General features: G+C 44.5%; 1 protein-coding gene across 5 annotated transcripts in view; it reads right to left on the minus strand.

Moving 5' to 3' along the window:
* Positions 1-14,119, minus strand: part of CELF5 (CUGBP Elav-like family member 5) — a 250,729-nt gene that overhangs the window by 11,833 nt on the left and 224,777 nt on the right. For all 5 annotated transcript variants that reach the window (XM_063914438.1, XM_063914441.1, XM_063914440.1 and 2 more), the window contains one exon: positions 9,476-9,553. In XM_063914438.1, coding sequence (XP_063770508.1) covers positions 9,476-9,553 — 78 coding nt within the window. The remainder of the gene's footprint in view (positions 1-9,475; positions 9,554-14,119) is intronic.

The following is a 14,119-nucleotide window of genomic DNA, read 5'->3' on the forward strand; positions in this document are numbered from 1 at the left end:
CTATATATCAGTACGGTACAGAAGGCCACTGCTCTACCTACCTCTGTGTCGTCAAGTATACTATCCATCCATACCTGTGGTGCATTTCAGTTTTGCACAGTTTGCTGACCACCAGTATATACTATATAGCAGTACGGTACAGTAGGTCACTGCTCTACCTACCTCTGTGTCGTCAAGTATACTATCCATCCATACCTGTGGTGCATTTCAGTTCTGCACAGTTTGCGGACCACCAATATATAATATATAGCAGTACGGTACAGTAGGCCACTGCTCTACCTACCTCTGTGTCGTCAAGTATACTATCCATCCATACCTGTGGTGCATTTCAGTTTTGCACAGTTTGCTGACCACCAGTATATACTATATATCAGTACGGTACAGTAGGCCATTGCTCTACCTACCTGTGTGTCTTCAAGTATACTATCCATCCATACCTGTGGTGCATTTCAGTTTTGCACAGTTTGCTGACCACCAGTATATACTATACAGCAGTACGGTACAGTAGGCCACTGCTCTACCTACCTCTGTGTCGTCAAGTATACTACCCATCCATACCTGTGGTGCATTTCAGTTTTGCACAGTTTGCTGACCACCAGTATATACTATATAGCAGTACGGTACAGTAGTCCACTGCTCTACCTACCTCTGTGTCGTCAAGTATACTATCCATCCATACCTATGGTGCATTTCAGTTTTGCACAGTTTGCTGACCACCAGTATATACTATATAGCAGTACGGTACAGAAGGCCACTGCTCTACCTACCTCTGTGTCGTCAAGTATACTATCCATCCATACCTGTGGTGCATTTCAGTTTTGCACAGTTTGCTGACCACCAGTATATACTTTATAGCAGTACGGTACAGAAGGCCACTGCTCTACCTACCTCTGTGTCGTCAAGTATACTATCCATCCATACCTGTGGTGCATTTCAGTTTTGCACAGTTTGCTGACCACCAGTATATACTATATAGCAGTACGGTACAGTAGGCCACTGCTCTACCTACCTCTGTGTCGTCAAGTATACTATCCATCCATACCTGTGGTGCATTTCAGTTGTGCGCAGTATATATAGTAGTAGGCCATTGCTATTGATATATTACTGGCATATAATTCCACCCATTAAAAAATGGAGAACAAAAATGTGGAGGGTAAAATAGGGAAAGATCAAGATCCACTTCCACCTCGTGCTGAAGCTGCTGCCACTAGTCATGGCCGAGACAATGAAATGCCATCAACGTCGTCTGCCAAGGCCGATGCCCAATGTCATAGTAGAGAGCATGTAAAATCCAAAAAATAAAGCTCAGTAAAATGACCCAAAAATCTAAATCGAAATCGTCTGAGGAGAAGCGTAAACTTGCCAATGTGCCATTTACGACACGGAGTGACAAGGAACGGCTGAGGCCCTGGCCTATGTTCAAGGCTAGTGGTTCAGCTTCACCTGAGGATGGAAGCACTCATCCCCCTGCTAGAAAACTTAAAAGAGTTAAGATGGCAAAAGCACAGCAAAGAACTGTGCGTTCTTCTAAATCACAAATCCCCAAGGAGAGTCCAATTGTGTCGGTTGCGATGCCTGACCTTCCCAACACTGGACGGGAAGAGGTTGCGCCTTCCACCATTTGCACGCCCCCTGCAAGTGCTGGAAGGAGCACCCGCAGTCCAGTTCCTGATAGTCAAATTGAAGATGTCACTGTTGAAGTACACCAGGATGAGGATATGGGTGTTGCTGGCGATGGGGAGGAAATTGACAAGGAGGATTCTGATGGTGAGGTGGTTTGTTTAAGTCAAGCACCCGGGGAGACACCTGTTGTCCGTGGGACGAATATGGCCATTGACATGCCTGGTCAAAATACAAAAAAAATTCACCTCTTCGGTGTGGAATTATTTCAACAGAAATGCGGACAACTGGTGTCAAGCCGTGTGTTGCCTTTGTCAAGCTGTAATAAGTAGGGGTAAGGACGTTAACCACCTAGGAACATCCTCCCTTATACGTCACCTGGACCGCATTCATCAGAAGTCAGTGACAAGTTCAAAAACTTTGGAGGACAGCGGAAGCAGTCCACTGACCACTAAATCCCTTCCTCTTGTAACCAAGCTCCTGCAAACCACACCACCAACTCCCTCAGTGTCAATTTCCTCCTTAGACAGGAAAGCCAATAGTCCTGCAGGCCATGTCACTGTCAACCCAACAGAGGATAGAAAAGGATTGCCTCTTTGTTGGCGCACTTAGAAGAAAAAGAAGAAATTGTATTTACATTTGCTATAAGTAACTATTATTTATTTAAAAAATAACTTTTATTAATACCATCTAAAAAATGTTGCAATTGAGAAACATAAATGTGAAAAACATATAAAAAAATAAATAAAAAATATGTGAAAAAAATAAATGTGCAAATTCGTATAAATTCACTAGTGAAAATAAATAAAAACTGAATCACAATGCCTGATTTTTCTCAGTTTTGTGGATCATAGATATTACACGGTAACTGTATATAGGGTTAAAATAAATATTCAAGGACCAATATCAATGTCGATTATGATAATCAATGGTGTTCCTATTATACATGCACAATAATAAGGTGTAACAAGGTCAGCTGTCAGCAGTATGAGGTCCAGATAACCATAATGATGGAAGCATATTATATTTAACCCTATATACAGTTACCGTGTAATATCTATGATCCACAAAACTGATGAAATTAACTGAGCAGAAAAATCAGGCATTGTGATTCAGTTTTTATTTATTTTCACTAGTGAATTTATTCACAGAATTTACACGAATTTGCACATTTATTTTTTTAACATTTATGTTTCTTAATTGCAACATTTTTTAGATGGTATTAATAAAAGTTATTTTTTAAATAAATAATAGTTACTTATAGCAAATGTAAATACAATTTCTTCTTTTTCTTCTAAGTGCGCCAACAAAGAGACAATCCTTTTCTATCCTCTGTTGGTCTGTAATTTATTGTCTATGGCAGCACCCCCTATGATGAATGGTGATAAAACTTCTCTGTAATCATAAAATTTGGGGCAATTTTAATGTAAATTAAAAATGTCAATACTTTTCTAGTGCAGAGGACATCCTTACCCCCCATTTCCCTTATGTGTACATGTCACTGTCAAGTCTGACGAGTCCTCTCCTGCCTAGGATTCCTCAGATGCATCCTTGAGTGTAACGCCTACTACTGCTGGCGCTGCTGTTGTTACTGCTGGGAGTCGATCGTCATCCCAGAGGGGAAGTCGGAAGACCACTTGTACTACTTCCAGTAAGCAATTGACTGTCCAACAGTCCTTTGCGAGGAAGATGAAATATCACAGCAGTCATCCTGCTGCAAAGCGGATAACTCAGGCCTTCGCAGCCTGGATGGTGAGAAACGTGTTTCCGGTATCCACCGTTAATTCAGAGGCAACTAGAGACTTGATTGAGGTACTGTGTCTCCGGTACCAAATACCATCTAGGTTCCATTTCTATAGGCAGGCGATACCTAAAATGTACACAGACCTCAGAAAAAGAGTCACCAGTGTCCTAAAAAATGCAGTTGTACCCAATGTCCACTTAACCACGGACATGTGGACAAGTGGAGCAGGGCAGACTCAGGACTATATGACTGTGACAGCCCACTGGGTAGATGTATTGCCTCCCGCAGCAAGAACAGCAGCAGCGGCACCAGTAGCAGCATCTCGCAAACGCCAACTCGTTCCTAGGCAGGCTACGCTTTGTATCACCGCTTTCCATAAGAGGCACACAGCTGACAACCTCTTACGGAAACTGAGGAACATCATCGCAGAATGGCTTACCCCAATTGGACTCTCCTGAGGATTTGTGACATCGGACAACGCCACCAATATTGTGCGTGCATTACATCTGGGCAAATTCCAGCACGTCCCATGTTTTGCACATACATTGAATTTGGTAGTGCAGAATTATTTAAAAAACGACAGGGGCGTGCAAGAGATGCTGTCGGTGGCCCGAAGAATTGCGGGCCACTTTCAGCATTCAGACACCGCGTGCCGAAGACTGGAGCACCAGCAAACAGTCCTGAACCTGCTCTGCCATCATCTGAAGCAAGAGGTGGTAACGAGGTGGAATTCAACCCTCTATTGTCATGAATCTGCATTCTCCATCGCATCACTACTGTGGAACTACAGGTTCCAGCAGTTCATTTCTGTTCCAGTTCTAGTTTTCAGTCTACTGCAGCCTGGAGTACATAGTGCTTCAGCTAACTCACAGCTGATCTGAACACCTAATCCAGCAGGGTGTGTTCTCACAGATGCAACATCCAATCATCACAGACCAAGGGGTATAAACTCCAGTTCCTGGCTCAGTCTCATGGCCTTGGACAACACGTCACATTCTGTGAACAGGCGTCTCCTGTTTGCAGTCCTCTGTCTGCAGAGATACCCCTGTGTATTGGACCTGTGGAACTACAGGTCCCAGCAGTTCCAGTTCCGTTCCAGTTCCAGGTTCCAGCCTTGGACAACACGTCACATTCTGTGAACAGGCGTCTCCTGTTTGCAGTCCTCTGTCTGCAGAGATACCCCTGTGTATTGGACCTGTGGAACTACAGGTCCCAGCAGTTCCAGTTCCGTTCCAGTTTCCAGTTCCAGGTTCCAGTCTTCAATTCTTTGTTTCCAGCAATCTCCTATTTCTGGCATCTTCAAGTTGTTTCCCTGTTCCAGTGTTCCTGTGGAACTACAAGTAGCAGCAACCACTCCAGCTCTCCTGCGAGTCACATTCAGTGTGCAAGTTCCTGTGTTCCAGTCTCCAGTCTTCATTGTTCCAGTTTGCTACAAACTCCAGCCACAGTCTGCTACACCAATCTGCAGTAGAGACTTTCCTCAGGTGTGTTCTCAGCCTCTTCACCTAATTACCAGCATTCCACACTGTGCATTGCCTTTAGCACTTAACATCTTGCTGTGTTAGGACTGTCTCCTGCTAGGGCCTTGCTTGGCTTAAAGACGTATGCTTCTACAGAGACTGTGTGCCTTGATGGCTATTCGTTATATACCAGAGTTTTGTTTGCTGCATCTGATTTCATTATTGCCTTATCATTTATATCAAGTTTCAAGTTCATCTTCATTGCTTATTTGTTACCAGTGACTTTTGAAATATTCATTTATCGGATTAAGTTATTATTCATTGTTCCTGTCATCGGTTATCCCTGTGTGATAATAAATATTAAGCGCACATGCGCGGAACTTTTTGTCCGTTTCCCAGTTTCCTCTTTCACTCCTACACTGACCCACTAGTGCCCCCTTCGGGGACATACTAAATCAGAATCCTGACATCTATATGCTTCAGAGGATGGAGGAGCCGCAAAAGGCCATTCAAGCCTATACATCTGCCTACGATATAGGCAAAGGAGGGGGAATGCACCTGACTCAAGCGCAGTGGAGAATGATTTCAACGTTGTGCAAGGTTCTGCAACCCTTTGAACTTGCCACACGTGAAGTCAGTTCAGACACTGCCAGCCTGAGTCAGGTCATTCCCCTCATCAGGCTTTTGCAGAAGAAGCTGGAGACATTGAAGGAGGAGCTAAAATAGAGCGATTCCGCTAGGCATGTGGGACTTGTGGATGGAGCCCTTAATTCGCTTAACCAGGATTCACGGGTGGTCAATCTGTTGAAATCAGAGCACTACATTTTGGCCACCGTGCTCGATCCTAGATTTAAAACCTACGTTGTATCTCTCTTTCCAGCAGACACAAGTCTGCAGAGGTTCAAAGACCTGCTGGTGAGAAAATTGTCAAGTCAAGCGGAACGTGACCCGTCAACAGCTCCTCCTTCACATTCTCCCGCAACTGGGGGTACGAGGAAAAGGCTAAGAATTCCGAGCCCACCTGCTGGCGGTGATGCAGGGAAGTCTGGAGCGAGTGCTGACATCTGGTCCGGACTGAAGGACCTGACAACGATTACTGACATGTCGTCTACTGTCACTGCATATGATTCTGTCAACATTGAAAGAATGGTGGAGGATTATATGAGTGACCGCATCCAAGTAGGCACGTCAGACAGTCCGTACGTATACTGGCAGGAAAAAGAGGCAATTTGGAGGCCCTTGCACAGACTGGCTTTATTTTACCTAAGTTGCCCCCCCTCCAGTGTGTACTCCGAAAGAGTGTTTAGTGCAGCCGCTCACCTTGTCAGCAATCGGCGTACGAGGTTACTTCCAGAAAATGTGGAGAAGATGATGTTCATCAAAATGAATTATAATCAATTCCTCCGTGGAGACATTCACCAGCAATTGCCTCCAGAAAGTACAGAGGGACCTGAGATGGTGGATTCCAGTGGGGACGAATTAATAATCTGTGAGGAGGGGGATGTACACAGTGAAAGGGGTGAGGAATCGGACGATGAGGATGAGGTGGACATCTTGCCTCTGTAGAGCCAGTTTGTGCAAGGAGAGATTGATTGCTTCTTTTTTGGTGGGGGCCCAAACCAACCAGTCATTTCAGTCACAGTCGTGTATCAGACCCTGTCGCTGAAATGATGGGTTTGTTAAAGTGTGCATGTCCTGTTTATACAACATAAGGGTGGGTGGGAAAGCCCAAGGACAATTCCATCTTGCACCTCTTTTTTCTTTCATTTTTCTTTGCATCATGTGCTGTTTGGGGACTATTTTTTTGAAGTGCCATCCTGCCTGACACTGCAGTGCCACTCCTAGATGGGCCACGTGTTTGTGTCGGCCACTTGGGTCGCTTAGCTTAGTCACACAGCTACCTCATTGCGCCTCTTTTTTTCTTTGCATCATGTGCTGTTTGGGGACTATTTTTTTAAATCTGCCATCCTGTCTGACACTGCAGTGCCACTCCCAGATGGGCCACGTGTTTGTGTCGGCCACTTGGGTCGCTTAGCTTAGTCACACAGCTACCTCATTGCGCCTCTTTTTTTCTTTGCATCATGTGCTGTTTGGGGACTATTTTTTTGAAGTGCCATCCTGTCTGACACTGCAGTGCCACTCCTAGATGGGCCAGGTGTTTGTGTCGGTCGCTTAGCTTAGTCACACAGCTACCTCATTGCGCCTCTTTTTTTCTTTGCATCATGTGCTGTTTGGGGACTATTTTTTTGACGTGCCATCCTGTCTGACACTGCAGTGCCACTCCTAGATGGGCCAGGTGTTTGTGTCGGCCACTTGGGTCGCTTAGCTTAGTCATCCAGCGACCTCGGTGCAAATTTTAGAACTAAAAATGATATTGTGAGGTGTTCAGAATATACTGAAAATTAGTGGAAATTATGGTTATTGAGGTTAATAATACTATGGGATCAAAATGACCCCCAAATTCTATGATTTAAGCTGTTTTTGAGGGTTTTTTGTAAAAAAACACCCGAATCCAAAACACACCCGAATCCGATAAAAAAATTTCAGGGAGGTTTTGCCAAAACCCGTCCGAATCCAAAACACGGCCGCAGAACCGATTCCAAAACCAAAACCCGAAAACATTTCCGGTGCACATCACTAATTGATAATAATGGGGACTGCCATCTACAGCGCTAATGTGCCTTTTGCACATTTCTGTGAAATCTCCTGCACTGGGTTATTAGTACATAGCGCTGATATGGAAAGTTATGCAGAAACTGTAGATATGTTGTTTCTGCAAAACTCTTATGAAAAGCTGCCTTTAAAAATAGGCCCCTATATTTTATTTTAATGATTAAATCATGTTTCTCTGTCTTTATTATTGTTTTATTTGTATCTTGTTTCTATTGCTGTGTACACACTGGCAGATATATTGCCGAATCCGTCGGGACTGACGTCATGAACTGGGCGGGCATTTACACACGGCCGCCCACTTCAGCCGTCAGTCACCGCCGGCTGCTGCAGCTTGTGGGGGTAATTCCAAGTTGATCGCAGCAGGATTTTTTTTAGCAGTTGGGCAAAACCATGTGCACTGCAGGGGAGGCAGATATAACGTGCAGAAAGAGTTAGACTTGGGTGGGTTATTTTGTTTCTGTGCAGGGTAAATACTGGCTGCTTTATTTTTACACTGCAAATTAGAATGCAGATTGAACACACCACACCCAAATCTAACTCTCTCTGCACATGTTATATCTGCCTCCCCTGCAGTGCACATGGTTTTGCCCAACTGTTAAAACAAAATCCTGCTGCGATCAACTTGGAATTACCCCCCTGTGTACGGGCGCCCGCACACACACAGTGATGTGCCAATATATATCGTTAGATATATTGGCTGTCGGCTGTGCTGCAGGGCCGACGTGATATGTCAGTGAACAGACATATTGTTCATACACACTGGCCGACGGACCCATGCTATATTGGATATTCAATAAAATGCCCAATATATCGGCAAGTGTGTACGCACCATTAGGCTATAATATTTTCTGTGGCAATCAGTCACAATATAACTCATGCATTATATTTATTTTATTGTATAAAAAAAATGTTCTTATCAAAATAAAATAAAAATTGTTTTGGCAGTGGAACAGCAGGCTTAGAACATGGCTTCCTGTCCTGTATGTGACTTCAGTTTCCACTGAGGCCATAGTCCATATTACCTCAGGATGTGGTTCTGGTTGCATCTTTGGTCAGATAGTAGCGTGTACTTTGTCCTTACCATTATCAGTGTACAAGGCCTGTAATCATAGCTTCCCTTCAGCATAGTGTTATACAGTACAATGTACTTAGTAAGCAGAACCTGACCATCAGAATGCTGCATTCTTATGTAATATTGTAGTGAGCACTAACATTTTAGAATACTGCTGGCAATGATAACATTGAAAGGAAGCAACGAGAGCAAACTGTAAGTGTATGATTGTCAGAAAGTGCGTTCACCAGGCTTATGAATGCGTGATGAATGCCTGATATTAATGGCCATGTGTACAAATCTTAAAGAATAATGTTGTTCCTACTCTTCGCAGTTTGATTCATTTGACCTTTGCGCCACACGTGAGCTTCAAATTGATCTCTACACCAATATAAATCTGACCCAGTTGGATTGGATTTAATCTGGTACAGTTAAAAAGTGTATTAAACAATGTAACAATGTAGCTGTTTGTTGGGTCACCTACAGATGGGCATTAGACAATAGCAGGCACTACCATCTGGCTATTGATTCCAGCACTTAAACAAAAGCATCAGTGCAATTTAGCCAACTGTAAGTATGGACTACTGTCACTGCTGATCTGGTCTTTGGGTGGCAGTACCAAATGGGCAGGCAGCCTACATCAGATGCCTGAAACAGCTTATTACAGCTGGTACACATCTTTTCTCATTTACTCTTATTCCTCGAGCCCGTGCACTCTGTGTGCACTATGGTCTGATTTCAGGGGCAGGGCTGCGGGCCTTCCATGTTTACCTCCCTTTATTTGCCCCATCTTGTGCTCCATGTCGGCCAGTAGTTTCTCTGTATGAATAAATAGTGCAGCTTGTAGATTACGTCACACAATGAGGTACCATGCACAGTACAGGAGGTGAGAATGAATAATGTGAAAGGTTTCCATCAGGACCTTACCTTCACGCTGCTGCAGGATAGGAGGAGGCTGAGGAGTGCTGTGTGTGACCGGCGTAAGAGCAGCTGTGGGATAAATTGCTGGTGTGGAAAAGAAAAGGAATGGTGAACTGTGGGTGTGTGTCAAAACAAATGTCATACTACTCTATATTTATAACCACAATGGCACAATGTATAACATCCCCCTGTACAAACACACAATCACTTATTAAAGGAGGACTAAAGGCCCCCTACGGCGGGTGCAGAGAGCTGCCTGTGGTGAGAGTGGGGGGAGGGCACATTAAAACCTTTATCTGGTGCCAGGGGACCTAGAATCCCTGCTTTTCCATTCTTATCCACTGAATCTGGACTGGGGAGGAGGTTAGGATCAGCCACAATGGTGTATTTAATAGGGAAGAATGACATCCTGAGTCTGTCCCACCTCCCAGCATCAAGCCACCTGCAGGAGCAGATCAGCGTCAGGACACTGGGAAGTGTCTGCAGCAGGGACAAGTCACTAAAAAGGTTGGTTGTGGTTTCAAAAAGAAAAGAAAAAGAAAAACAATCAAATTCTAGATTCTGTAAGTTTAATATAATAAAGCATTTAGTACTCAGTATTCAGGTCCTGATTCAGGGATGTATGTAAACCCGATTTTATGCAGTTGTGCGATCATCAGCCAACTAAGTCGCACTGCACACTGACAGTCGAGACTGCTTGGGGGTGGTTACAGGGAGTGGCAGCAAAACGCAGGTGTGTCGTGACTGTTTTCAGGGCATGTCTTAGCCTGCAGCCACGATCATGTACACAACTGCAATGTCTTTGGCGTCACACATTCTGCGGCCATGCTGCGCTATCACAGGGTGTTCTGACCTTCCATAATCAACAGATCTGCTACCGACGCTGCATCTTAGTATTAGCGCAGGTGGGTGTCTTCAGAGCTGGACATTTTGGTGCCCTGTGCCAGAATAAGCATTGGTGCCCGCTCCCCCATATATTAAATAGGGACAGCGAGCACCTAAAAAATGGGGGGTTCACTCGCAGGAAATGGGCGTGGGCACACAATAGTAGCCCCAAATCAAATTACGTCACACGGTAGTGCAACCTTATTTCCATTATGCCGCACAATAGTGTCCATTTTTCACATTAAGTCGCACAGTAGTGCTGCTTATTGACGTTATTCCACACAACTGCAGGACTATAAAACCCTGTACAATTTTTTTTTAAATATATTAGTTGGCTGTATGAAGTCTAGATACACATTAATGGGTAGCACCAGAACTCCTTTAAAACCACAACAGTAAAAAGAAAAGCAAATTATTTTAATAACTAGGGCTGACATTGAAGCATACCTCCCAACATGACCCTCTCCAGGAGGGACACATTGCTCTGCTCCTGGACTTTTCTCTTAATTTATGATTGCCAGCACCTGTGCTGAAACACCTTTCTTATCCATTAACCTGTTCAACACAGATGCTGGCAATCATACATTAAGAGAAAAGTCCAGGAGCAGAGCATTGTGTCCCTCCTGGAGAGGCTCATGTTGGAAGGTATGTTGAAGTCAAAGTCTACGTTTACATGTGCAAAAAAAGGAGATCTCTAATTTTGTCAGAGTCCGGGGCCCCTTCCCTGCAGATTACCCCCCTTTTCCTTTTCAATCATGCCACTAACGTGTCTGTCCATTAATGTCAAGGGTCTTAACACCCCCCAGAAACGCTCTCACCTCCACAGGTCTCTCAAAACTTTAAAAGGTGACGTCATCTTCCTACAGGAGACGCATTTGAAATCGGCATCCCATCCCTCACTGACGTCTAAACTATTTCCCATGGCCTGGTACTCCAATAATACGGCAAAAAAGAATGGTGTAGCTATCTTAGTTAGAGGATCCATTCCTTTCCAGTTCTTGGATTGTAAAAGCGACACTGACGGTCGTTATGTAGTGGTAAGAGGAAAAATTGGACACGAGGAGGTTACACTGGCTAATCTTTACGCCCCAAATACGGCCCAATCTAAATTTTATCGCAAGTTCTTCCAAGACCTCTGTTCAAATAGACGGGGTAAGACACTTGTTGGTGGGGATTTCAATATGGCCCTCACATATATGGATAAATCCGGTCCCTTGCGCAGTGGCCGAACCCCAAACTCTTCTGCATTACACAGGGGCATGGCCGAGGCTGGTCTGTTTGATGTCTGGAGATTTCTTAATCCAACCATCAGGGACTACACTTTTTATTCCAACCCGCATGATGTGTATTCCCGCATTGATCTGTTTTTGAGTTGTGCGCCTCTCTCCCGGACGGCTCGTGCTTCCTCGATAATCCCAGTCACTTGGACTGACCACGCAGCCTTGCTTGCGACTTTTGACATATTTGATATCCCTGACGGTAGACCGACATGGAGACTTAACGAAACCCTACTGAAGATCCCTCAGTTTCAGGACTTAAGTAAAACTAAGCTTCAGGAATACTTTGATATCAATGTAGAAGGTGACTGCAGTGTAGCCACGATATGGGAAACCCATAAGGCGGTTATTAGAGGATACATTATTCAATATGCGTCCCGCCGTAAAAGAAATCGGGACACTCAAATTGCTTTATTAACTGACACCATTGCAAAATTAGACCGGGAACACAAATGCACACATTCTAAGAAAATACTAGCCGAACTTTCTAAGGCTCGTAATGATCTCCAGTCTCTTTTGGCGGAGAACGTTGAGCGCTCCCTTAGATGGGCTAATCAAACGTTTTACGACAAAAGCAACAAGGCCCATACTCTACTAGCTAATCGCTTACGCGCCAAGAAAGCTAATCAAGCCATTCACACTATTAGGGAACCTTCAGGCAGCGTAACCTATGACCCCAAGAAAATTAACAATATCTATTCTGATTATTATAGGGCACTCTACAATCTGGACCCTCCGACCGATCCCTCGACACATGCCTGTAAGGTCCAACAATACCTTGACTCATGCTCTCTTCCTCGGTTAGACGAAGCAGCTAACTCTGCTCTTAATGCTGATATTTCTGCCGAAGAAATCGAAGCGGCATTAAAAACACAGAAACCATCAAAGGCCCCTGGCCCGGACGGCTACCCAATGGTGTATTATAAAACTTTTGCTCCTCAACTTCTCCCTCATCTGGTCTATTTGTTTAATAAAATATTGCAGGGCACCCCTTTTCACACTGATTCCACGACCACCCGCATTATAGTTATCCCGAAACCCGGAAAGGACCCCTCGTATTGCTCAAATTATAGACCCATCTCTTTAATCAATACCGACCTCTAGCTTTTTGCTAAAGTCTTGGCGTCTCGCCTGAATACTGTGCTGACATCACTGATAGACCCTGATCAAGTAAGATTTATCCCCGGTCGTCAGGCCTCAGATAACACCAGACGTATTGTTAACTTGATTCACCACATAAACTCATCTAAAACACCAGCGATTGCTTTGGCGCTTGATGCTGAAAAGGCATTTGATCGCATCTCCTGGCCCTTTTTGTTTTCTACATTATCCACGTTTGGCCTTCATGGTCACTTTGTCACTGCTGTGGCGGCCCTTTACTCTGACCCCTCGTCTACGGTCCTGACTAACGGTTTAAGCTCACTCCAGTTTAATTTAAGGAACGGCACTCGTCAAGGTTGCCCTCTCTCGCCCTTGCTTTTTGCCCTGTGTATTGAACCTCTTGCAGAACGTATTAGACTCAACAAAGACATCGGGGGTGTTACTGTGGGCCAGGATTCATACAAAATATCGTTGTTTGCAGATGACGTGCTCGTGACTCTCTCTAACCCCTTGATATCTCTTCCTAACTTACAGACGGAACTACTTTCATACGGCTCCCTATCTGGCTATAAAATAAATCATACCAAATCAGAAGCCCTTGCGTTTAATGTTTCTTCTTATACTAATTTGACTTTGACCTCTACTTTTCCTTTTCTTTGGAGACCCTCGGCTATAAAATACCTCGGCATTTATATTACTAAATCCTATACTAGCCTCTTTCAGGCTAATTATGTTCCTCTGATTAAAACGCTCACGCAAGACTTAGATAAATGGGATCGATTATATATCTCATGGATTGGAAGGATTAACGCCCTGAAAATGAACTTCCTCCCCCGTATCCTATACCTGTTCCAAACTGTCCCGACACTGGTGCCCCGTATGACGTTGACCTCCCTGCAAGCATTGTGCCACAAATTTATTTGGGCTCACCGTAAACCTCGATTAAGGCGCACTATATTGACCAAAAATGTTACCTCAGGCCGTTTGGGTTATCCTAATCTTCAATCTTATTTTAACGCCTGTCAACTTAACCACATAGTGTCCTGGCATTCCCCCCGAGGGATTAGAAAATGGGTCGATATTGAGAACTCTATATTTCAGGGTATTCCCCTGGACTCCCTACTGTGGCACCCCAAGTCCTGCAGGCCAGCCTCGGCCTATTCTGTCCCCACGATCAAATTCACCCTCGGATTGTGGGACAAACTCCGCATCACCTACAATCTTTCTTCATACTCATCACCTCTGGCACCTATCTGGGGTCACCCTGCCTTCCCCCCAGGCTGCGAACGACATATGGCAGGCCCATGGCAATCTCGAGGTGTCACGAGATTTATTCATGTTAAGGGACGCTCTGCGCCGACCTCTTTTGGAGAGCTTCAAGAATGCC

Source organism: Pseudophryne corroboree, chromosome 1, assembly GCF_028390025.1.
Source record: "Pseudophryne corroboree isolate aPseCor3 chromosome 1, aPseCor3.hap2, whole genome shotgun sequence".
Taxonomy (NCBI): Eukaryota; Metazoa; Chordata; class Amphibia; order Anura; family Myobatrachidae; genus Pseudophryne; species Pseudophryne corroboree.